Here is a 27353-nt window from a genome sequence, read left to right as displayed (position 1 = left end):
GGAATTCTGACATGAAGTAAACAAAACAGCAATGTCACAAGACTTCTCACATTCTGTAAGATAAACTACTTATTCTGAGTATTGCATTATAAAATGGAATCCAACAGTTCTTTTCACTGTACTGGCAAATGGTGGGACACGGTGCCAATTAACTGAATTTCTACCTCCTTCCTGTAGTCACCCAGTTTGGGAAAACTGGGTGTCGTCCCCCTGATGGAATCGGAACTGTGCAAACCAGGGAGGTAATTGAAAGGGCACAGAAGCAAATGTTCAGTGGCAGAAAGTAGAGATTGGAAAATCCACCCTCCTTCTGCTGCCTCCCTCCCTGGAAAGCAAAATTTTCTGTTACCATCTCCCAGGGCATCATCCCCTGCCCTTAGTGCAGGCTCCTTAGGTGGTGAAATTCAGTTACATAAAAGCTGGGATACTGCCCATTAGCTGTTGAATCTACTCTGTAACAGGCATTGGCTGTTGAGTGTACTCTTGTAACAGTCATCCCTAGCCCTTGCCTCAGCAAATGTACAAGATGTGACCTAAACATAAATAATCACATCTTAAAATAACACCCAGATGAGGCACAATTCAGCAAAGCATTTAACTTCAGACACTACATTTCAATGAGACTTAAGTATATGCTTAATATTAAGCATATGATTAAGTTTATTGTTGAATCCAAACCTGACTGTTGATAACAAAGAGCATTATAGATACACAAAATCTGGTTGAGGCATAAATCTTTAGTTTAAGCAATCTTGTAAATACATTTAAAAGAACTCTCTCTCAGTATGTAGCCAACCACATTAAGTAACATCAGCTTATACTAGACACAAGTCTTACAATTGTATAATTTGCAAAAGAACATTCCCACTTGCATAATGCTAAACCACATCTTTAAACCCCTTTTATAAATAGAGGCACAAGATTCCCAAATTGTCAGTCTCGCTGAAATATAACCTGCATGCCAGATGTTGCAGTTTGTGTACATCATATACATATGCTGGTTGCCGTCCTTTAAAAATGAGTATGGTTAAGATTCTGTAATGGCTATTTTTAGTAAAAGTCAGGGACAGGTTGTGGACAATAAACAGTGACCTGTCCTTGAATTTTTCTAAAAATACCAAGGGTGGGGGTACAAACAGAGCACTGCCGGAGCTAGCAGCTGCTCCAGCCCCGCTGCTGGTCTGGCGGTCCTGGGGCTAGCCACCGGTCAGCTGTTCGGCAGTCCTGGGGCTAGCCGCCGGTCAGCTGTTCGGCAGTCCTGGGGCTAGCCGCCGGTCACCTGTTCGGCAGTCCTGGGGCTGGCCGCCAGTCAGTTGTTCCGGTGCTGCATTCTCTGCTCCCCTCCCACTACCTCTCCTCTGCTCCAGAATCCCTGGGACTGGCTGCCAATAAGCTGTTCTGGCGGCCCCGGGGTTGACAGCTGCTCAGAAGAAGTCATGGAGGTCCCGGAAATTCACGGAATCTGTGACTTCAGTGACTGAATCGTATCCTTATCAATGAGTATTTTCCATGGGATACATATATACTATTTTTTAAAAGCTTACATTTAGTGATTAGAAACCAACTGGGTCCAGTAGATGGATACCATGATAAGAAATGTTGCCTTTCCTTCTAAAGTCTCAGATTATAGGCATATGACCGTTACCTGGTTCTAACTTCTTTAGGACTTCCTAAATGTTTCCTTAGTTTTTCTAGTGGCTCTTTTACAATATGTCTTCAGAAACTGGATACCTGGTACATGGTGTATTAATTGTATGAAGAAGGATGTGCCTCTGTAAGCTGGTGTTCATAAATAGACTTTTCAGAAACTTAAAACACAGTTCCAGTTTTTCAGGAAAATATGCTGCCTAGGATGAGTTTAGGCAGAAATTCCTTTGGTTTAAGATCTAAAAGGCCATTTCTTTATCTTTTCTTTTTTTATTCAGAATATTTGAACATACTTCGATGTTTGATTAGAATGGATCACAAAGCAAGGCTTTGATAGCATGAAACCATGAACAAAAAATGTTCTGATAATGTTTTGATATGTATTATATCGTCATTAAAATGTTTTCTAATTCTTTTACAGCAATTGTACAGATTTTGAGTTAAGAAGACTTAATGTCATAAATCAATATATCAGCACCATTTGTGCTGTTATTAGTAAAGATTACCTAAGTATTTCCATTATGAAACCCTCTATTTTTCAGGGGTTTCTAAATCAGCCGTAAAATTGGTTCTCGTCTGAAACTTGGCAAGCAGAGTTTCCACTTGGGAACAATTTTTTAACCAAATTTTAAAACAAACAACAACAAAATCCTCCATGGCCTTTAAAGCAATAAAATATTTCAGAAAAAGAAAATTAGTGGTTTTAAATGTTGGTGGACTTCTGTACCTCAAAAAAATTATTTAAAAATGGATGATTTTGTATGTCATGAATCTGTAATGTGGACTTGTGCCTCTGAATAATTTGAATCGGAGTAGTGTATAATAAATGCTGGCTTATTTTGTTTAAAAATAAACAATTTCATATGATAACTTTTTAATACAATACATTTTTGTAAAATATTTTTCTCATGCAAAAAGGAATAGCCCGTGCAGAGAACGACTCCTTACAATTTCTTTGTACAATGTGTAGCACAGGGGTCGGCAGCCTTTCAGAAGTGGTGTGCCTTGTCTTCATTTACTGACTCTAATTTAAGGTTTCGCGTGCCAGTAATACATTTTAATGTTTTAGAAAGTCTCTTTCTATAAGTCTCTAATATATAACTAAACTATTGTTGTATGTAAGTAAATAAGGTTTTAAAAATGTTTAAGAAGCTTAATTTAAAATTAAATGAAAATGCAGAGCCCCCCAGACTAGTGGCCAGGACCTGGGCAGTGTGAGTGCCACTGAAAATCAGCTCACGTGCCACAGATTGCCTATCCCTGGTGTAGTACATTTTGCATGGTACTATAATAAATAATAAGGTTTTTCAAATTAAACTAGAAAGCATCTTTGTTTAACATTTTGTGACTTTCCAAATTGTGCAGTGAATGTGCCCTCAGTTGTTTAAGGAGAAAAATAAGTGTCTGTTCATCTCCCCCACCCCCTGTCCCCAGGACTCCATTTGGATTCAATAATATAATGCATACAGTCCTGCAAAATCTTCTTTCGGAATAAGTCTCCTATGTTTAGGAACTTAAAAGTGCAGATTATGACGCAGAGTATGCACTTCATGATACTTGCAGCTAACCTTAAGGTACAGACTTTCAAGCCTATATTTTCCAAAATAGAAGACTAATATCTCCTTATTTAGACACCTAAATAAGTGTCTTGATTTTCAAAAGTGCTGAGCACCCAATGGCTACAAGTGGCCCCAATTCAGCAAAGTACTTAAGCACTTGGTGAAGAAGGACCATTCAGCATATTGGGAAACACTGTATTTGATTCTCAGCACTTCTGTAAATCAGGCTGCTCATTTAGATATCTGAATAATAATTTAGTAGCCTGGTTATAGAGACTCTATTTTTGAAAGTGTTGGCCTTCAACATATATCATTTAAAATACATATTTTTACATCATACATATACTTTACAAGTCTTATTATTGGGGTATATTTTATCACAGTGATTGTAATTACACTGCAATTGCAATATAATTACTAAAGCTGATCAGAAAAGGTGATATTTTTCATTGAATTGTCAACATTTGAAAAACTTCATTCAGCTCTGTAAGTTGGATGAAAAGCAGCTAAAAGTTTTGAAGGAAAAAAATTGGAGTTTTGTTCCAGCTAAAGTAGTTATTGTGGTTGTGCTTTTTTCATAATTAATAACCACTAATCAACTACATGACTGAAACTTATTATCTATTTAGTATCATACATAATGCACTTGGATTCAAGAAATATATGTATTAACATGATAATTTACATGGTAATTGCTCTATGTAATGTAGTTATCCTTGATATCTTTTTAGGTGAAAGTGCAGTAATTATAAGGGTCAAAAAGCATGACTACAATGTAACTACAGCGTATTAGCAAACTACCTACGGTATGGTATAATAACTATACCAATAGTTGTTTATTTCCATTAAAAATTATTTCTCAGATAATTTATTATACATTAAAAATTATGTATCTTAATGTTTAGGGACTACATATCTATATATAAATATTAGGGCTGTCGATTAATCTCAGTTAATTCATGTGGTTAACTCAAAAAATTAATCGTGATTAAAAAATTAATCGCAATGAATCACTGTTTTAATCGCAATGAATCACTGTTTTAATCGCCCTGTTAAACAATAGAATACCAATTGAAATGTATAAGATATTTTAGATGTTTTTCTACATTTTCATATATATTGTATTCTGTGTTGTAATTGAAATCAAAGTGTATATTATTTTTTATTATAAATATTTGCACTGTAGAAATGATAAACAAAAGAAATAGTATTTTTCAATTAACCTCATACAAGTACTGTAATGCAATCTCTGTCGTGAAAGTGCAATTTACAAATGTAGATTTTTTTTGTTATATAACTGCACTCAAAACCAAAACATTGTAAAACTTCAGAGCCTATAAGTCCACTCAGTACTACTTCTTTTTCAGCCAATCGCTAAGACAAACACGTTTATTTATATTTACAGAAGATAATGCTGCCCTCTTATTATTTACAATGTCACCAGAAAGTGAGAACAGGTGTTTGCCTGGCACTTTTGTAGCCGGCATTTCAAGGTATTTATGTGCCAGATATGTTAAACATTCATATGCCCCTTCATGCTTTGGCCACCATTCCAGAGGACATGCTTCTATGTTGATGACGCTGGTTAAAAAAATAATGCGTTAATTAAATTTGTGACTGAACTCCTTGGGGGAGAATTGTACAGTAACTCCTCACTTAAAGTCGTCCTGGTTAACATTGTTTCGTTGTTATGTTGCTGATCAATTAGGGAACATGCTCGTTTAAAGTTGTGCAATGCTCCCTTCTAACATCGTTTGGCAGCCGCCTGCTTTGTCCACTCCTTGCAGGAAGAGCAGCTTGGTGCAGCTAGCTGGTGGGGGCTTGGAACCAGGGTGGACCGGCAGGCCCCCTATCAGCTCCCTCTATGAGCTCCCCGCTCCCCTAAGTTCCCTGTGCAGCAGCTGCCCAGCAGGCTAGCAATTGCAGCTGTCTCTCCCCCACTGCCATGTGCTGCTCCTGCCCTCTGCCTTGGAGCTGCTCCCCGAGACTCCTGCTTGCTGTGCAGGGGGGAGGGAAGGAAGAGGGGGGCTAATGTCAGGGTGTCCCCCTCCCCACTGCTCCTGCACCCCACTTACCCCATCTTCTATAAAGCAGGGGGGACACATGAGAGGGCTCAGGACGGGGGGAGCTTGCTGGCAGCAGCTGGGGTCTCAGCAAACTGATCTAATTAACAAGGCAGTGTACTTAAAGGGGAAATGCGCCCCACACACACACACACACACACACACACACACACACACACACTGTGTGTCTCTGTCTGCGATGCTGTCTCTCCTCCCTCCATTCCTGCTGCCTTGTAGAGTGTGAGAGTTAACTCTTGAGGACTCAGCCAATTGCTAGTTCATCATTTAGCAGTAAGGCATTTCCTGGAAAATATCCCACCCTCTGACTCCTCCACCTCAACCAAGCTTCACAATCATCATCACTGTGTACCAGTATTAAATCGTTTGTTTAAAACTTATACTGTGTGTGTATATATACATATAATATAGTCTTTTGTCTGGTGAAAAAAAATTCCTTGAAATGTAACCCCCTCATTTACATTAATTCTTGTGGGGAAATTGGATGCGCTTAACATCGCTTTGCTTAAAGTCGCATTTTTCAGAAACATAACTACGCTAAGTGAGGAGTTACTGTATGTCCCCTGCTCTGTTTTACCTGCATTCTGCCATATATTTCAAGAAGTAGGACTGACTGGACTTGCTGGCTCTAAAGTTTTCCATTGTTTTATTTTAGAATGCAGTTATTTTTTTGTACATATTTCTACATTTGTAAGTTCAACTTTCATGATAAGGAGATTGCACTGTAGTACTTGTATTAGGTGAATTGAAAAATACTATTTCTTTTGGGTTTTTTACAGTGCAAATACTTGTAATCAGAAAAAAATATAAAGCGGGCTGTACACTTTGTATTCTGTGTTGTCATTGAAATCAATATACTTGAAAATGTAGAAAACATCCAAAAATATTTAAATAAATGGTATTCTGTTATTGTTTAACAGTGCAATTAATTGCTTTAATCGCTTGACAGCCCTAATAAATATATAGATATAAATATCAAGACCTGTTAACTATTCATACCAGAGTGTTTGTCTAACCCATTTATATATTTTCATATATATTTGGAAATTAATTTTGGACTTGGCAACCAGTTAGTTTAGAGTAGTACACAAATACTACATGACATTTATATAATCCAAGATAGTAGTTGAAATATTAAAGATTGATATTATGTTGTTTTGTAGCAACACTACAAAAATCTTTAATTTGCTTTATAAATTAATAATGTTTGTTTTTTTTACTTGAAACTATTACTAGATATTTATGACTCTTTTGGTCCATATAGTTTAACTTTTATTTGGTACTGGCAAATATATGCATTCTGTCTAACTGTGCACATACTAATACAAAGTTATGTTTTAGAAGTGATAGTGTTGCATTACCATTAATTCATGTGTGCACTATGACAAGATTTAATGGCATATCATGTTGCTTTCATGTAATGAACCCAGTACTCTCAGCTCTTAAGTCATGTTGCTGGAAATGATTACAGAAAACAGAATGACTGACTAAAACCCTTATGTAGCTTTAAGAACTACTGTATATCACAAAGAAGCTGCTGCTTGTAAACAAAATAGTTTAAATGCACTGCAACTCTCTGTTGGAAATAATTGTTGCTTTTTCTAATGATCTTTGCAGTCTGTTCAGAAATTTGCATTTTCTTTAAGCACTGCAAGGTCTGTGTTATAATTTTATGCAGATGTGTATGTTAAGAGAACATGATGTGCTTATTTGTTACATCTATGCTACATTTTTACTTTATCTGAGTAAGATGGATGAAATTATGTATTAAATAAAAACATCAGTGACTTAGCCATGAGCATTTCTGCATGTTCTGTAACATCCCAAAGGCTGCTGTAGAAATGAAAGCTTGCTGTAGAAATTCATGAGTAGTATGTGCTATCCTCCTGCAGTTTTGATTTTTTAAAAAAAACAAGATTCTGGTAGCTTTACCGCCGTTGACATTCCTTTATATGAAAAGGATTCATCATTAAGTCAAACAATCAGTATCTGAGGACGGGGGGACAATATATCCTACTTTATAAGATTGATCAAAGTTATGAAGAATCTCACCTTTCACATGTCAATTTTTGTGGAACTTTTTAAACATTATTGGGTTTTTAGAGAGAGATGGTAGCTGTTGCTAAACTATATTTTAACTACTAATTACAACTTGTTACTTTACTCATATGCATACACAAGAAAATACTTAGAGAAGGGGACATTGTTTGTTTACTATGGGATCTATAATTTGCTTTCTTGCAGAACTGGAACTGTCAAGCTTGTTAAAATTATGATTTCAAAGATAGTATCATCCAGATTAAGTGTTTAACATAACTAAAACCATAGTAAGGGAAGTTGCTTGTCACACAGTCTATTCTTATTTTTTCTAACAATATCAAAACCTTTCTTTTCTGACTGTAGTTTTTCTGACCTTGCAGTAACCCCAAGAAAGTTTTCTAAATAAGAGAGCATTTAACTTTGTTCTTAAGCAATGACATTTAAAAATATTGATGATCAATATAACGCATTACTGCTGAGCAAGAGCTTTGTGCTTTATATTGATTTTTGTTGTAAATGCCCTCAAGGCACACATGTTTGAGTGAAAAATGATATATGAAATATAGAACCAGATTAAACAGTCTCTTTTTAAAAATTACATCTGTAGTCACTATAATCACTTAAGTAATATCTTTATATGGAAATATTTTAGCATCTAGTTTCTTATCAGGACCTAAAGGATTGAGAATCTCTAAAATAAGAATTTTATTGTTTCTATTGAAGATGCTTATATTTGTTGGTGTTGGGCATTTGTATAAATACTACAGAGATTCTAGTTTTGTCTTAGCTGTCAGTATTATGAGCTGTTAATGAAAGGAATTTAGGCAAAGACCAGTTCCTCTGAAAAGACCCCCAGTTCAGGAAGGCACTGAAGCAGATGCCTAACTTTAATAACGTGAGTAGTTCTATTGAAGTCAGTGGTAAGTCTCATACTTAAAGTTAGGCATCTGCTTCAGTACCTTCCTGAACTGAAACCAAATTGCTGATCATGACCTTACCAGTATGAAATGATTCAGGTAACTATGATTGGTAATTTAGGACCTGACTCCGCCCATCGTCACTCATATGAGTAAGCCTTATTCATTCAAGTAGTCCATTATCTTCAATGGGATTCCAAAACCAAAATTTACTTGTGCGAAGAAGGATTTAAGGATCAGGCTCCTGGGCTTACTCAGAGTCCTATTTCTTACTAACTGCTTTTCTTCCGAAAAATCTGCACACAATACTGTACATCCTGATTACATTATCCACACATTTGAAAGATCTGTACATAATTTTTTGTACATCTGTGAACGTTCCATGTGGTTACATTTATTAACAGTGAAATGTGCCCTGTTATTGATTTACAATATGAATGCACTTTATGACATTCTAATGGTGAAAAAATGTTACTTGAAGGTACTCAAGCTGAATTTCCATTTCTGGTAAAAATAAAGCCAAGTGCACGAATGTCAGCAGACTTGTTTATAGGTCTGCTTTGTGAAGCATATATTATTTAGAACGTTGAGTCAGGAGGCTGGCTGTTTGTAGGGATTGTCATGTTACATCTGCCATGTCAGTCAAAGCTCAGGCAGCTGTTGCCTGCCACTGGTGTTCTGGTGTGGCATTGTCCATCTTTCAGCACTTAACAGTAAGCAGCTCTCTCTCAGCTGTGCTGTGCAGAGCACACTGCACAGGCCTACACACATTTTCAGTATTGTCTATACAGTCCCATGAATGTTCTTTTCAGGTAGAAGGAGAATAGTACATGTCCTTTTTCATTTTGGTAGTGATGGTTCTTTTGGATACAGCCCTTCTTTTGGATAACAATTACAGTTGGTTTAAGGAAATACCGGTATGCTTACGTGAACAGCAATAATGATGTTGATAAAAATTGCATTTGCTTTGATACTTTACGTTGTTATCCATCCAGTTAAAATAGTAAAGTGACACCAAAAGTTGAAATCTGTTGATTGAGTTAAAATAAATTAATGGGGATTCAGGGGCCAATGCCTATCACTAAATTCTTGGGTTTAGTGATTTTGTAGCCACATTTTCAATTTTTTTTAATACTTTTCTCTCCCTTGTTACTGTGTGAAAGAGCCACATGAACGGGGGAAGCTGGTTGACACTGACTACAGGCGGGAAGCTGTGAAATTGACTATGCTCAAATTTCTATCAAAGGCAAAAATAACCTGAAAAATAGAGAAAATAACTTTATCTAATAATTTTCAGATGTAATAATCTTAGGTGTTACTTGAATCTAGAAAAAAATCATTTAGGAATATAATTTATAAACCCACAGTATCCCGTTGCTTAAGCTACCTCTGTGAAGTAGGGGACATTATCCACATTTCAGCTGAGAGGGAGACACTGGCTGAATTGACTGTGTCACATAGTAAATCAGTAGAAGAATTGGGAATAGAATTCATAAATCTTGATTTCCTATTCTGGGGTGAAGTCCTGGCCCCATTAAAGTCAATGGGAGTTTAGCCACTGACTTCAATTAGGCCATTTTTACCTTTATTAATATTCTTTTGTTTTAATTTTCTGAAAGAGAAAATAAGTTGTTCCCATGATTAATACCAATTTAAGATTTGCAACATTGTATAGTAATTAGATTGATATATATTTATCTCTTCAACCCCCCTCTGAAAATTATGTAGCTATACCGTGAACACAAAAGCATGCACTAATAGCAGTTGAACAGAGAGCACATTCAGTTGCATCATCAGAAGTGCAATGTCTTTGGTTTCAAGGGAGGAAGTCAGTGATTCACACATTAGCTTATCTTAATGGCAGAAAACTAGACAAAGATACAAAGATAGGCCACATAAGAGGAGAGCTATCCATTATATTGTCAAGTAGACCCCCTCAGGTAGAAGAAAAATAATACTTCATGCTGAACAAAATACTTATCTCAATTGTGCCTTTAAGGCACAGCCCTTCATTGGGAGTAGAGTGAAGGTTACAGCTGCAGGGGAGTGCCAGAATGCATTGTCCCAGACATGTGAGAAGAAAAACAAGATGCAAGGGATGTGGTTTAATTAGGCCACAACTTTATTAACTTAATTCATCTGGGAACTATATGGCAATAATTCATACAGTGCTGGTCATAATTCCATCCTTAATCTTTTCTACCTATTGTAGGACTGCCATCAGTCCCCCCACCCTCCACAGCTGGTCCCCAGCGCCCACACCTTGTTAAGGGGCTGCGGAAAGGCCATTGTCTCCTCACTGTACCAGATGTTAGGAGCCCAAACCTGTTCCCAGCTTCTTTAGGGTATGCCTTTCCCTAACTTCACTTCCAGTTCCAGTTACGAGGGAACCAGACCCCCTATGGAATAACTCCTGCACTGGACCACCTGCTAAGTTGTGACAACTAAAACCTTACTTCCTGACTTACCCCAGGGTCCCTGAGCTGCTGTGTGTAAGGCCAAAAAAACAAACAAACAAACAAAAACACCCCAGCAATCTAGCCCCGGTCAATCTGGCACTGAGGGAAAAATTCCTTTCCAGTCCCAAAAAAGGTGACTTGCACTATGCCAGCAGCAGACCAGAAACCCCAGGGATATGTGGTGCTCATCTGGGTGTGAGGGGAGACAGAGTTTATATACCTTCCCCCAGTGTCCAGGGCCAGTGGCTTACTTGAGCCCTACCGGCCTGCTCACCAGCTCAAGTGATGCCTTCCCATCCAACTCCCCAGGGGAATGGAACCATTAAAAGAGCCACCACCTTTCTTTTCCCCACCAATCCAGACAACCCACACCACCACCAGTTGCATTGTCTTGGGGATGAGGAGGTGGAATGCCTCCTACAGCTCCCTGTTGTGCAGGGGATGTGCCTGTTACTACACCACTTTGTGGAGTGCAGCATATTCCCATTCTTCCTCCATCCTATGTGCAGGTTTTGTTCTACAGGCTGGTGCAGTGGTGTGGGATAGGGCGACGAACCCTGAGGGTGGAGAGTAGAGGGAGCAGACCCCTGTGATTCCTTGAGCACAAGGACTGCAGTTGTTCCTGGCTGCCATGGAGAACATGCTAGGGCAGAGGAAGTCTTCCTTCCCATTGCCCTACTGTGCACCTTCATAAAGGACAAGCATAATCAAACCCCATGTGAATCCTGAACGAGGAGAGTTCTATTTGGTGAAAAAAGTCTATTTACTGAACACCAAGACTAGGCAATTAAGAGATGTCTGTGGTGAATAGTTTTAAGAAAAGGACAGATTGCTTCATTTTATAAACATAATATTCCATTATTTTTCATAATAGAAAAAGTATTTAAAAACCACTCGTTTTGAATTTCTCATCCTTTTATTGATATGAGGCTATTTAGCCATTGTCACTGATAAAATAAATATTATGTAAGACACAGCATAAAAATGTATGCTTTGTTTGTGAGCATATTCATTAGCTAATTCCCTTCAATATCTATGCATGTAAACTAACTATGCTCTTGTGCATTGTGTATTCAAAACCCAAGAACTATGGTCAGGGTGTTTATATCTTTATTATTAAATATAATATAATATAATATAATATAATTAAGCCAACATATGCAGTTTCTTGATTTGGTGGACTAAGAAATACATCAGTCAAATAGTGACCCTGGTGTGAATTTCTTCTGTTAGTATCTGAACACTTAATTATAATTAGCCAACTTTTATATGTAGCTCCGAGAGAACAGATTATTTTGTAAAGTTTTTTCATCCTCTTCTTTAAATTATAAAATTCAGAACCAGAAAAGTTTCTTTGTACTTCTGTAAGATTTGCAAATATTTCACTGTATTTTCGTTTTAATTGAATTAATTAAAAGTCATATTAAAAGAATTATAAACTGATGAAATTTTCACTTTTTGAAGGCATGTCCATGGTAAGTCGCATTTTTTCTGTAAATATTTAATTAATTTTGGGATAAAATGAATCATCATGAATCTAGGAAATCATTTTGGAAATAATAGGGCTCATGGATTGCAAGTCCTAAAGTTAAGCCTGAGAAGTGGATTCTATTCTGAACCTTGTATTCAATCATTCATATTCTTCAGAAAAAGTTATTTTAGACTCAAACTTTACATGCGTGGCCTCAGCCTGAAAGTGAATTGAGAAGTGCAGAATGTTTGAGTTATGTTAAGATGAAAGAAATAAGCTTTTCTTACTGTTACTTTTTAAAATGAGATGTTTTTGTGCATGTAAGAGTTCAAAAATAGTTTGAACTTTATACTTGGCAAGATTTCAGTCCTCACTGATGACTGTATAAATATCTCTAATGATCTTACAGGTTATTGTCTTTTTTGTTTTAATTTTCAAGGTTTTTAACTTTAATTGGAGAAAACCCAAATGATATAGGAAAACCTGATATGCAACAAAAAGTAAATGCTGTAATTCAGAAAGAAGGAATAGAAGGAGCAGCAAAAACACTAAATACAACAGTACATACACTCCAAATAATCATTGATGGTCTGACTCAACCTGAAGGCTTTGACATCCGAACAGGTAAAAACTGAATGCCTTCCTTTATAAAGGTAGTTTTGTTGTAGTCTGGAATTTAGAATGTTGTGGGTTTCATTTTTAAACTGCAAGTTTTCTTCTAAACTAGCAGTAGATTTAGTGGATGTGTAGGTCAACTGACTCCCTCCCTTCATCCTGTCGAACAGAGAAGAATGTAGTACAGCATGCAGTCAGTCAGATAGTATTTGCTGGCTCGGTAATTAAGGAGTGTGAATCCTGTCTTAAATCATGACCTTTTGAGCCATAGGAAGGTGGGCTGCATGGCTTTTAACAGATAAGACAGTTGTAATATGTTGACTGTACTGATTAAATCTACTGTTGGCGGTTGTGGGAGAAGCATGAGACGACTGAAAACACTAGTAATAAAGATCTATGGAATAGTAATATAAAATTCTGATTTATTAGAAGTTTGGGTCACACACTCCTCGGAGAAGAGTTTAATTGGAGTACATGACTCATGACCCACACTGGTTAGATCTTCACAGCAGTGCAAAACAGTTTAGGGAGGAGGAGAGTGAGGAAGACGTAGGAGAGGAGGCGGATATATCAGGAGGTGCAATTGTTCAATGAACCTTACAGTGGATACACTCTATCCTCTCACAACTGCAAGAGATAAAGGTAGGCAACAAAAATACAGGCGTGTAATAATAAATAGTAGACTGATGCTAAAAGAGAAACATATATTTCCACTCTCTCAACATTCATTGTTTTGCTTCATTATAGTTATTTATAAATGCAGCCCACTAAAGACTCTGGAAATCCATTTCCTATCTTGTAGTAATTTAATTCTGGACCTCTAATGTCTAATTTTCAGTTAAATGGAATATCTAGCCATAAACGTAAAAATACATTGTGTTACTCAACACCAAAATAAATGACAGTTCTTAATGCAAACATTCATATTTTAATGCACCAATAGCAGTATAATGGTGGAAGATTTTTGGAACAATCTGTTGTAGAAAAGGCCTGTGCCTGGAAACTGTGCTAGTAGCAATCGTGCTCAGAAATGTTTTCTTAATATAGACAGGAATTTTGTTTGTTTTGGAATTGAACTAACCCATTATTAAAATTTTTTGAACTGAGCTAACCCATTGTTAAAACTTTATGCCTTAAGAACATAAGAATGGCCATACTGGGTCACACAGGTAGTCCGTCAAGCCTACTATCCTGTCTTCTGACATTAGCAGTACCAGATGCATCAGAGGGAATGAACAGAACAGGGCAATTTATCAAGTGATCCATCCCCTGTTGTTCACTCCCAGCTTCTGGCAGTCAGCTGTTTAAGGACACATGGGGAGCATGTGTTTGTGTTCCTGACCATCTTGGCTAATAGCCATTGATGGACATATCCTTCATTAACTTATCTAAATTTTTTTAACCCAGTTATTCTTTTGGGTTTCACAGCGTCCCATGGCAATGAACTCCACAGGTTAACTGTGCGTTAAAAACAAAGTACTTCCTTTGTTTTTAAACCTGCTACCTATTGATTTCATTCAGTGATCTTTGGTTCTTGTGTTATGTGAAGGGTATAACACTTCCCTCTTCACTTTATCCACACCATTCATGATTTTACAGACTTCTATCATATCCTCCCTTAGTCTTCTCTTTTCGAAGTTGAACAGTCCCCGTCTTTTTAACTTCTCATACAGAAGCTGTTCCATTTCCTTCATAATTTTTGTTGTCCTTTTCTGTACATTTTCCAATTCTAACATATCTTTTTTGAACTGGAACGACCAGAACTGCATTCAGTATTCAAGGTGTGGGCGTAACATGGATTTATATAGTGACATTATGACATTTTCTGTCTTACTATCTATCCCTTTCCTAATGGTTCCTAACCTTCTGTTAGCTTTTTTGACTGTCATTGTATATTGAGCAGATGTTTTCAGAGAACTATTCATGATGACTCCAAGATCTCTTTGTTGAGTGGTAAAAACTAATTTAGACCTCAACATTTATATATATATATATATATATATATATATATATATATATATATTTGGGATTATGTTTTCCAATGTGCATTACTTTCAATTTTTAACATTGAATTTAGTCTGCTGTTTTGTTGCACAGTCACCCAGTTTTATGAGATCCTTTTGTAACTCTTTGCAGGCAGATTTGGACTTAATTATTTTGAGTAGTTTTGTATCATTTGCAAACTTTGCCTTCTCACTGTTTACCCCTTTTTCCAGATTATTTATGAATATGTTGAACAGCACTGGTCCCAGTACAGATCCTTGGGGCAATCCAGTTTTTACCTTTCTCCACTGTGAAAACTGACCATTTATTCCTAACCTTGTTTACTATCTTTTAACCAGTTACTGATCCATGAGAGGACCTTCCCTTTTATCCCATGCCAACTTACTTTGCTTAAGAGCCTTTGGTGAGGGAGCTTGTTCAAAGGCTTTTGGATAGTCCAAGCACACTATTTCCACTGGATCACCCTTGTCCACATGTTTGTTGACCTCAAAAATTCTACTAGATTGGTGAGGCATGATTTGCCTTTACAAAAGCCATGTTCACTCTTCCTCAAAATATTGCATACATCTATGTGTCTGATAATTCTATTCTACATTTTCAACCAGTTTGCCTGGTACTGAAGTTAGGCTTAATGGTCTGTAATTGCCAGGATCACCTCTGGAGCCTTTTCTAAAAATCAGCCTAACATTAGCTATCTGACAGTCATCTGGTACAGAGTCTAATTTAAACGATAGGTTAAATTGTTCTGGAATTTCATATTTGAGTTCCTTCAGGACTCTTGGATGATACCACCGGATCCTGGTGGCTTGCTACTGTTTAATTTTGCTCCCCATGTATGTACTTATAGACAGTGATCAAGTCACCCCTTAACCTTCTCTTCGTTAAGCTGAATAGATTGAGCTCCTTGAGTCTTTCACTATCAGACATGTTTTCTAATCCTTTAATCATTCTCATTGCTCTTCTCTGAATCCACTCCAATTTATCAACATCCTTTTTGAGTTGTGGGTGCCAGAATTGGACACAATATTCCAGAAATGGTCACACCAGTGGCAAATGCAGAGGTAAAATAAGCTCTCTGCACCTGCTTGAGATTCCCCTTATTATGCGTCGAAGGATTGCATTAGCCCTTTTGGCCGCAGCATCAGACTAGGAGTTCATGTTCAGTTGATTATCCATTATGATCCCCAAATCTTTTTCAAGTATCAGAGGGGTAGCCATGTTAGTCTGGATCTGTAAAAGCAGCAAAGAATCCTGTGGCACCTTATAGACTAACAGACGTTTTGCAGCATGAGCTTTCGTGGGTGAATACCCACTTCTTCAGATGCTTGCATTCACCCACGAAAGCTCATGCTGCAAAACGTCTGTTAGTCTATAAGGTGCCACAGGATTCTTTGCTGCTTTTACAAATCTTTTTCAGAGTCTCAGGATAGAGTTCCCTGTCTTGTAAGTATGGCCTATATTCCTAGTTGTATATATTTACATTTAGCCATATTAAAAAGCTGGATTGCTAGTGCCAGTTTACCAAGCAATCCAGATTTCTCTGTCAGTGAGCTGTCCTCTTCACTATTCACCATTCTCCCAATTTTTGTGTCATCAGCAAACTTTATCTGTGGTGATTTTGTTTTCTTCCAGGTCATTAATAAAATAGGGCCAACAACCAATCCCTGTGGGACTCCACTAGAAACGTACCCATTAGTTGATGATTCCCTGTTTACAGTTACATTTTGAGATCTATCAGTTAACCATTTTTAATCCATTTAATATGTGCCATGTTCATTTTATATCTTTCTAGGTTTTTTTTAATAAAAATGTCATGCAATACCAAATCAAACACCTTACAGAAGTTTAAATATATGACGTCAACACCATTACCTTTATCAGCCAAACTTGTAATCCCATCAGAAAAGATCACATTAATTTGACCTGTTTTCCATAAACCATTGTTGATTCATTAACTTCATCACCCTCCTTTAATACTTGATTAATCAAGTCCCATATCCGTCTCTCCATTATCTTGCCTGGGATCAATGTCAGACTGACAGGCCTATAATTACCCAGATCATCTTGTTTACCCTTTTAAAAATATTAGCACAACATTAGCTTTCTTACAGTCTTCTGGAACTTCCCCATTGTTCAAAGTTTTATTGAAAATCAGCATTTACAGTCCTGGTTGCTCCTCAGCCAGCTCTTTTAAAATTCTTGGATGTAAGGTATCTGAACTTGCTGATTTAAAAATGTCTCACCTCAGTATCTACTGTTTAACATCCTCCTGAGAAGCTACTGGAATGGAAAGAGTGTTAAATGATATGACTACATCACTACTTTCTTTTCTGTATTATTATTGATACTCCTACCATTTCAATTTAATAATGGATCAATAACATTGTTAGGATTCCTTTTGTTCTGATATACATTGAAAACTCCTTCTTATTTTCCTTAGCTCTGCTGGCCATAGATTTCTCCTTGTCTCTTTGCTTCCTTAATCAATTTTCAACAATTCCTAGCTCCCGATTTATATTCATTACTATTAACTTCCCCTTTCTTCAGTTTGTTATATCTTGTTTCTTGTAGTTTAGTTTTCTAAAGTGCTCCCTTCAGTTTGAACTGAAATACTCTATTGTTCGCTGTTTAATGCTCCTCAATGAGTTTAATAGAACATGAAACAGGAAAAACTATTTGGGGATGGGAACTAGAAAGATGATTTTAAAATACATATTTTTAAATGTACTAGTAACCAACGTACTCCCCAGGGAGTAAATCTCAAGAGTTTTGCACAAAGGAACTAACTTAGAGCAACAGTTAAATGGCTGATCAGGTAACTGTGGACAATCTGCAGACACTGGGTCATGCCAGGCTGGAACAAAAAGCAGCATTTTAAACATTAAATGGTTCCCATGGTTTCTCCCAGTCTCATCCCTGCCAGTGCCCTGAGCAGCTATTTAGTTTCTTTTTGCATTGAAATGCCTCTGCACAGTGTAATATTACAAAAGGATTAATTGATTTGGAGTCAAGTAATTAGGTGCATTCCTTCAGTGGAAACTTCAGTGTCATGCAGGGTCTACTGATGCCACCGCCAATCTGGGTAATATTTTAGGGCCTGAGACAAAGCACACTGCAGTCGCACAGACTCCCATTCAGTGAACTTTGGCTTTAGGCCTTTAACTTGTGTTTTATTTTTTTAAAGACAAAAGGGGAAAACATTTAAAATCCCAGTCTAACTTTTGTGAAATTTAGAATCTCTCTGGTAATTGAGTATATTACTTCTGCTAAACTATCAAACTTAGTGCATCAGGAAGAGGAAAGACAGCTGTAGGGGAGGGCAGAAGGGCAGGTATGAAAGTGGCACAAAAGGAAAGAGGTTTTGGTAAAGGATCAACAAATAAGTGAGTAATAGGAGGGGGGAAAAGTCCTATCAATTCCCACATACTGTACTATATAGGCTTGAATATACCAACAGTGTGCATTTAAAAGTGTATGTGTCTGCTTCTCCACTCTCATCAGTGTAAATGAGGAGTGACTTCCTTGAAGTTAGTGGAATTACGTTGGTGTCAAACTGGTATAAATGTGTAGAGGGCATATAGGACTATCTCTGAGGCATGGTGGTATGAATAAGCCATTTGAGTGACTTTCCTTCTGCTTAGTGGTATCACCAGACTACCTCAATTGAATATTCACTTAACTATGTACAATTATGTGCACTAAAATATAACCATGTATATGATTATAAATCTGTGCTAAGAACCACCTGTAAGAGAAAACCCTTCTCCCAAGCAAATGCTTACAGGGCTTTCAATACACTGTGTAGCCATTAGTTATAAACCCTATCAGGCAACCAATTTTTGTTGGTCTCTTGGGGTAGCCTCTTGCCATAGGTTTCACTATACCTGGCTCTCCATATACAGTAGTATAAACTGTTTTAAGTGACCAGCCAAGGGGCTAGCAAAATAGAAGAAAATCCATTGCCTGGTAGAGGTAATGCTTATATGAAAGCCAAATGAAAATGTATTGGAAATCCTGGAGCTACTTTCAATTAGTCTCCAAAAGTAGAAGGCTGCCTATTATAGGTGATCCTCAGCACAAGTTTAATTGTACTGTTGTCTTTCCAGTATCTTATTTCAGAAACTTGATTTTCATCTCTTGTTTTTTATGACAGATTTTGATAAACCTGATTTCAAGAGAAGCATAGTTTGTCTTGAAGACTTGAGCATTGGCACTGTTCTGACTGGAAAAGTAGAGAATGCTACTCTCTTTGGAGTTTTTGTTGATATTGGTGTTGGTAAGTCAGGATTGATTCCAATTAGGAACATAACAGAAACAAAACTTTCTAAAGCCAAGAAGAGAAGAAGTCTCGGATTGGGCCCTGGAGAAAGAGTGGAAGTTAAAGTACTCAATATTGATATCCCTCGATCAAGGATAACGTTGGACCTTCTTCGTGTTTTATGAGTTTTTTACCACTGATAAGACTTTTATTTCTTTTTAAAAGGTTCAATGTTGTCACCAAGATTCTAAAGGTTTCAAGTTCAAGTATTTACTGAGTATACTGGATATGAAGGAATTAATCCAACTTTTGAAATCTTCAATTTCACTTTTTAATTCCAGAAGCTTTTCCAGAACTCTCTAAGCTCCCTCCCCTTAACAGTCACTTTAATACCAGCCTTGAAGTGGCTTTCACCCTCTTATTAGGGCATACACCTTCTTTTTGCAGAATAAGTGATATCTCAATGCACTGCCAGACAGATCTCTTACCTGTTTTCTTCTGTGCAAGATTTCCTCTCTCAATCCACCTTTGGTCTGTGCTGCTTCAGCAGACTCAGCCATGTTCTTTCATACTGAAAAACACCACTTGATTGGTCTGTTTCCATGCTGTTTTCTTAAGGAGGGATTAAAAGTGGACCTTGGTAGAAGCTAAAATAGAACCTTAAAAATGCCCTCTGCTTAGACCAAGGAAGAATAGCAACACATAATACTAAAATCTGGATATAATGGTAATAGTATTATTGGGTCAGAAATTTTCTGTTTTTACTTGAGCTACCGTGTAAAGATTTTGGTTTTTTTATTGATTTTTTTTTTATTTCTTGGGCAATCATCATATTAATTAACACGGTGAGGTCTAATTTGTTCAGAAAGTTGCAAAAGCATTTATTCTGTACCTGTACATAATAAAAATCTTTCTGACCTATTTTTTTCAGTGTACTGATTACATAAACTATCTGCACAATCCGAGGGCAATCCTGTCCCTTCCCAACAACCACTGTTTGTGCACCAACAACATTCCACTCTAGGAAGATAATTGTGAGGATGCGCTTGTCAGAACATCATGTTACTTAATTGTAATTGTTTTTTCACTAGCTGAAGCTTCAGATAATATTTTCAGCAGAAACTATGGGAATAGAGAGTGCTCAGTACTTCATAGAGGTGTTCAGAACCTGGTAGGATCAGGTCAGTCTTAGATTCCAAGGCCAGAAGGGACCATTGTGATCTCTTATATAACACAGGCCATAGACCTTCCCCAAAGTAATTCCTAGTGCTGATCTTTCAGAAAAACATCCAATCTTGATTTTAAAATTGCCAGTGATGGAGAATCTACCACAGCCCTTGGTACATTGTTCCTTGAAATGTCTACTCTGAAAAAATACATAATGAAAACTAAATGACAATGACAAAGTCTCTGGTTGTCTGATATCAACTGATCTTAATGAGGCTAGAGATTGGGAACCATGATGCAGGAGGGTAATCAATGAGCTGTTTATTTAATCTGTACTCTCTTCCCTGTCCCATTTTGATTTTCTGGCTGAAGTAAGTCATAATGAGTTGGATTTAAGTAGTACAGAGCACATTGCAAACAGTTTTGTTTGATGGAAATGAACTCCTAAATGAACTGGGATGACTGCCAAGGCAATCTGTTCCACAGAAAAGGAGGTATAAATTACCTCCCACTCTTCATATATAGGATAGTTCTTCAGATTAAGCTTGAGGTCATGAGTAGCTGTATGGTGTGAAAAAACTAACTTTGAGGCTATCCGCACTGTAGATTAATAAAGGACCTGGTTTTACTGGTCATTCATTCTTTCACAGTGAATGGAAACTTGCACCTGAAAACATAAAATTAGTTTAAAAAACCCCCACAACACACATCCATTGAAAAAGAGGACAGATGATTTCTTTGTAATTTATGCAACTCAATAAATTATTTATCTAAATTAGGGTGGTCAATTAATTGCAATTAACTTATGCGATTAACTAAAAAAAAATCAAAATTTAAAAAATTAATCGTGATTAATCGCACTTATAACAATAGAATACCAATTGAAATTTATTAAATATTTTTGGATGTTTTTCTACATTTTCAGTACTGATTTCAGTTACAACACAGAATACAAAGTGCACAGTACTCACTTTGTATTATTACTTTTTATTATAAAAAATTATTTAAAAAAGTAACGATAAACAAAAGAAATATTATTTTTCAGTTCACCTCATACAAGTACTGAAGTGCAATCTCTTTATCGTGAAAGTGTAATTTACAAAGGCAGATTGGTTTCATAACTGCACTCAAAAACAAAACAGTTTAAAACTTCAGAGCCTACAAGTCCACTCAGTCCCACTTCTTATTCTGCCAATCGCTAAGACAAACAAGTTTGTTTACATTGAAAGGAGATACTGCTGCCTGCTTCTTATTTACAATGTCACCTGAAAGTGAGAACAGGTATTCACATGACACTTTTGTAGCCAGCGTTGCAAGGTATTTACATGCCAGATGTGCTAAACATCCGTATGCCCCTTCATGCTTTGGCCACCATTCCAGAGAATGTGCTTCCATGCTTATGATGCTTGTTAAAAAAATGTGTCAATAAAATTTGTGACTGTACTCCTTGGGGGGAGAATTGTATGTATCCTGCTCTGTTTTACCTGCATTCTGCATATACTACATGTTATAGCAGTCTCAGACGATGACACAGCACATGTTTGTTTTAAGAACACTTTCACTGCAGATTTGACAAAACACAAAGAAGGTACCGATGTGAGATTTCTAAAAATAGCTACAGCACTCAATCCAAGGTTTAAGAATCTGAAGTGCCTTCCAAAATCTGAGAAGGATGAGGTGTGGAACATGCTTTTAGAAGTCTTAAAAGAGCAACGTTCTGATGCTTAAACTACAGAACCCAAACCACCAAAAAAGAAAATGAACTTTTTGCTGGTGGCATCTGACTCACATGATGAAAATGAACATTCATCAGACTGCACTGCTTTGGATCATTATCAAGAAGAACCCATCATTAGCATGGAAGCATGTCCTCTGGAATGGTGGTTGAAGCATGAAGGGACATATGAATCTTTAGCAGATCTGGCTAAATATCTTGCAATGCCAACTACAATAATGCCATGTGAATGCCTGCTCTCACTTTCAGGTGACGTAAACAAGAAGCAGGGAGCATTATCTCTTGCAAATTGTAACCAAACTTCTTTGTCTGAGTGATTGGCTGACCAAGAAGTAGGACTGAGTGGACTTGTAGGCTTTAAAATTTTACATTGTTTTATTTTTGAATGCATTTTTTTTTAAATTTTTTTACATAATTCTATATTTGTAAGTTCAACTTTCATGATAAAGAGATTGCACTACAGTACTTGTATGAGGTGAATTGATAAATACATTTTTTTTTGTTTTTTACAGTGCAGATATTTGTAATAAAAAATAAATATAAAATAAGCACTGTACACTTGTATTCTGTGTTGTAATTGAAATTAATATATTTGAAAATGTAGTAAACATCCAAAAATATTTAAAATAAATGGAATTCTATTGTTAACAGCGCAATTAATCACAATTTTTTTAATCTCTTGACAGCTTTAATCTAAATGTTACAAAACTGTACAGAAAGTTTCCAAAGTACTAATAATGATTGGCATCAAATTCAGTAAAATCTAATAGTCTGAAATGACTCCCCAAGAAAGACAAAGAGCTCTGTGACTCACATTTAGAAAGACTGCTATTTAAGGAATTGAGTAAAAAAATTAACCCTAGAGATTTATTGATGTATACCACCCTTATCAGGAGAAGGAGAGTAAAAAATATCTAGATAGTTCAGTGAAAGTTTGTTACTTAAGTATTAGTTCTTCTCCCAAACTGTTGTATGGATCACTGAATACAGTCTAATACTGTCAGACAACTAGGGCCCCTCTCTTAGAAATGTCTTGCTCAATTCCTATACTTTATGAGATAAAGCTTTGTAAAACAAGTTGTTTGTAATAAAATGCAGAAATTCCATTTTTGTAGGTGCATCTTGTTATTACAAAGGCTAGAGAAAATGAATTAATGAAAGTTAGTTTATGTTCCAGTGGATTCATTTGAAGATGTAAAGAAGCATTGAATATATAGAGAGGCTGGGAACAGGTATGTGTACCTGATGGTATGGGCCCCTTTTGAGGGCCTTTTTTAGGGAGGAGGGATAGCTCAGTGGTTTGAGCATTGGGCTGCTGAACCCAGGGTTGTGAGTTCAGTCCTTGAGGGGGCGATTATAGGGATTTGGGGCAAAAATCTGTCTGGGGATTGGTCCTGCTTTGAGCAGGGGGTTGGACTAGATGACCTTCTAACCCTGATATTCTATGATATGTACATGATCTGATTTTTAAATATATTTCTAATCAATCTTGCAAAATATTCATGACAATTTACCAGCCCAGGCACTCTATATTTACCCACTCTTGGCATGACTAGAAAACAAACACATTTAACTTACCCCAAAAAACATTACTTGCTACATGCATGTGAGTGAATAGAACAGTGCAAGGTTGGGCTAACCTAACCCTTCTATCTTTCTAAATGGATGCTTTCCACTTTAGAGTGCCATGCCACTGTGAGGCAGTATTAAAAGGTGACTGGATAAATATTTTTGGAATCTATTCTTCAAGGGAAAAAAGCTAGGGTTGTCTATAAGGCTGAACCTGTCTATGGATGTACACAAGCAGAGAAGGACAGAGAGAAACCTTAATGTGGTGTGAGTATGCGATGGCCACACTGCTCAAAGGTGATTAGTTATGCAGGTTATCTCAAGTTGGCATGCAGGTCAATGGGATAACAGAGTTAATGTTGTGATGTTTTTATCTATGGAAAAACTGTTATGGATCAGGGCATAATTTTGGTGGGAAGAAGGATGAAAACTTTCTCTGATAGGTTGAATTAACTGGGGGAAAGAGAGACTGAGACTTCTTGGAGTATTAGAATTCCAGGACAAGTCCTAAAAAAATGAGTTAGTGAGCAGAAAAGCAGGTAAGTTGTTCAGAAGTGTGATAAACTGCAGTCATGTGATAAACTTGTCTCAAAGATATCTCCACTGATTTTTTTTGTGAGCGTGTATACCTATATGTGCACACCCCCACAAAAATGCATGTTAACTTTGGGTTGAGGTTGCTAGACTACATATACCACCAATGCAAACCATGAAATACATAAAGTCATTCATCATACATGTAAACTCCTTTCATCAGTTCTCCTGCTCAGACCCAAATACCTCCCTTTCACAGCTCACATATCTTGACACTTCTCCTCAGCAAATAACATGGACAGTTCTACAGGCTAATCTGTCTCACACCTCCTTGAGTTAGGCATTTATTTTTCCAGTTCTCTCTAATACCCTCCTTTCTGTCTGATCTTGAATTGGTGCCTTTTCTTCACTACTGATTTGCCTTCACAAACAAAGTCTACAAAGCCAAGCTGCCTGTAAAGATTTTCTGGATTTCTGTTTTAATACAGACTGTATTATTGCAAGTTGTAAGGGCCTGACATTTCTTTCCTCCACCAAAGTATTTTTAAGTTCAAACTACAAATGCCAAAAGTTATCACCAAGTATGAAACAATATGTGATGCACAAGTCTTGGTACTAGTGAATGAAGAGTATATCAAGAGATGGCACTTGTGTTGTATAGTCTTTCCGTGTCTGTCTGTCTTGGATACCTCTCTCTTTGAAGTGGGCTTGTAAGTGGGCAAAACTCCCCTCTTAACGGATGATCACAAATGTGAATGGGCAACAGTCATGTAATGAACATCAAACGTCTTTGTTAATGGCGAGATTCCTAACCACAAATGTCCAAACAGCTGTTGGCACAGAGATTATGAACTAGTTAAGAGAATGTGGTATCATTTAATCTCCCAGCTCTGTGCTGTATTAACTTCCAAAACTAAAAAATAACTTCTGTGGCCCTACAGAGGATATTTTTGGGATTCTGAAATCATTGTTGGGTGGGGAAGGAGAGAGAGTCCTTTTAACAGTCTTATTACATTTTGTTTGTCCAAGTCAGAGCCCTGGTCAAAATGCTACAAAAGTCAACAGTTTAAATACAAATTTTTCAGACTTCTTCAGGCCTTTGATCTGTTCATATAGTACTTCTGCTTCTGAATAAGCCTTGTTAATGTGAAAGTGCTTTATGGGACACTCGCTGGTGATTCTATCATTGTTGATAAGGTAAATGCAAAAAAAATCCCCAAACCTCCAAAAAACTAGTTCAAAGCAGAAGAGAGTATTCATTTGGCCTGAAATTTACCCTTTCAGACAATGGCAAACATTAATATTTGCTTCTGTCTATATATGGAGGTATATTTTAAGTCGGAATTTTATATAGAGCCAATCTCTGTGGTAGCTAGGCACTTTTCTTCTTCGAGTGCTTGCTCATGTCAATTCCATTTTAGGTGTGTGTATGCCCACGAGCACAGTTGTCAGAGATTTCAGCCTTAGCAGTATCTGTTGTAGGGTTGGCTATGGCACCCCCTGGAGTGGCAGTCGCATGCGGAGGTTTATCAAGTGCTGCTGGCCCTGAGCCCTCTCAGTTCCTTCTTACCGCCCATGACGGTTGGTTGGAGCACCTTGTCTTGCTTCGCAAGGCTTGCAGAGGTTATCCATTGACTGGTTTAGTGGTTGTTGTACATAGTTTCATAGGTACAACAAGGAGTCCGGTGGCACCTTAAAGACTAACCGATTTATTTGGGCATAAGTTTTCGTGGGTAAAAAAACCTCACTTCTTCAGATGCATGGAGTGAAAGTTACAGATGCAGGCATTATATAATGACACATGAAGAGAAGGGAGTATCTCACAAGTGGAGAACCAGTGTTGACAGGGCCAATTCAATCAGGGTGGATGTAATCCACTCCCAATAATAGATGAGGAGGTGTCAATTCCAGGAGAGGCAAAGTTGATTTTGTAATGAGCCAGCCACACCCAGTCCCTATTCAAGCCCAAATTAATGCTGTTAAATTTGCAAATGAATTTTAGTTTTGCTGTTTCTCTTTGAAGTCTGTTTCTGAAGATTTTTTGTTCAAGAATAGTTACTTTTAAATCTGTTATAGAATGTCCAGGGTGATTGAAGTGTTCACCTACTGGCTTTTGTATGTTACCATTCCTGATGTCCGATTTGTGTCCATTTATTCTTTTACGTAGGGACTGTCCGGTTTGGCCAATGTATATGGCAGAGCAGCATTGCTGGCACATGATGGCATATATAACATTAGTAGATGTGCAGGTGAGTGAGCCCTTGATGGGTGTGGCTGATGTGTTTGGGTCCTCTGATGGTGTTGCTAGAGTAGATATGGGGACAGAGTACGCAACAAGGTTTGCTACAGGGATTGGTTCCTGCCTCCCAAGGTCTGTGAGAGTGAGGGATCGTTTTCCAGGATAGGTTGTAGATCGTTGATAATGCACTGGAGAGGTTTTAGCTGGGGGCTGTATGTGATGGCCAGTGGTGGTCTGTTATTTTCCTTGTTGGGCCTGTCCTGTAGCAGGTGTAGAAGGTTAAGGGGTGACTTAATCACTGTCTATAAGTACTTACTTCAGACACCAGGTTAGTTTACAAATAATGCTATTTGCAGGCAATGTAAAGGAGGTGTACAGCTGTGGTGCATTTGCTGCTGGCCAGTAATGTCTGACAGTTTCCTGTAGTGGTTTGATCCAAATGTTCAATGAGACATCTTGACCTGGTATGTTCCACCTATCGCGACCTGGGGTTCATAATGAATAAGAAAAAGTCAACCTTAACACCATTATAATGCATAGAATTCATCAGAGCGGTCCTTGACTCCACTTGGGCCAGAGCCTTCCTCCCTGAGACTCAGTTCCAGGCCTGTGGGCCCACCCACTCACCACCGCCCACACATACCTGAAGCTGTTGGGCCACATGGCAGCATGTACTAACATGGTCAGGCACGCATGACTCCGCCTCAGACCTCTTCAGGCGTGTCTAGTGTCAGTCTGTGTCCCCAGCTGGCACAGCATGGACTGGGTGGTCAGGATCCCGGACAGCACACTGTCGTCCCTCATCTGGTGTCAGGATCCCACATTGGTGTTGGAAGGAGTTCCCTTTGTGGCCCTGGCCTCATCGGTGACCTTTGTCTCCGATGCCTTGGATCTGGGCTGGGGAGCCCACCTGGGCACTCATTGCACTCAAGGTTGTTGGTCCAGTTGCAATCGTTCCCTGCACATCAATGTCATGGAACTCAAGGTGGTTCAACTAGCATGCCAAGCCTTTCAACCTCATATACGAGACAGGGTGATTTAGGTCCTGACAGACAACA

General features: G+C 37.6%; 1 protein-coding gene across 3 annotated transcripts in view; it reads left to right on the top strand.

Moving 5' to 3' along the window:
• Positions 1 to 19972, top strand: part of SRBD1 (S1 RNA binding domain 1) — a 257032-nt gene extending 237060 nt beyond the window's left edge. For 2 of the 3 annotated variants that reach the window (XM_045011858.1, XM_045011857.1), the window contains exons 22-23: positions 12614 to 12798; positions 18947 to 19972. In XM_045011858.1, coding sequence (XP_044867793.1) covers positions 12614 to 12798; positions 18947 to 19236 — 475 coding nt within the window. In that variant the 3' untranslated portion in view covers positions 19237 to 19972. Of the gene's footprint in view, positions 1 to 12613; positions 12799 to 13218; positions 13432 to 18946 lie in introns of all 3 variants that reach the window. The other variant, XR_006578521.1, reaches the window with a different exon arrangement.
• Positions 19973 to 27353: the final 7381 nt, after the last annotated feature.

Source organism: Mauremys mutica, chromosome 3 (assembly GCF_020497125.1).
Source record: "Mauremys mutica isolate MM-2020 ecotype Southern chromosome 3, ASM2049712v1, whole genome shotgun sequence".
NCBI lineage: Eukaryota > Metazoa > Chordata > Testudines > Geoemydidae > Mauremys > Mauremys mutica.
This window is presented reverse-complemented; position numbering and strand designations above follow the sequence as displayed.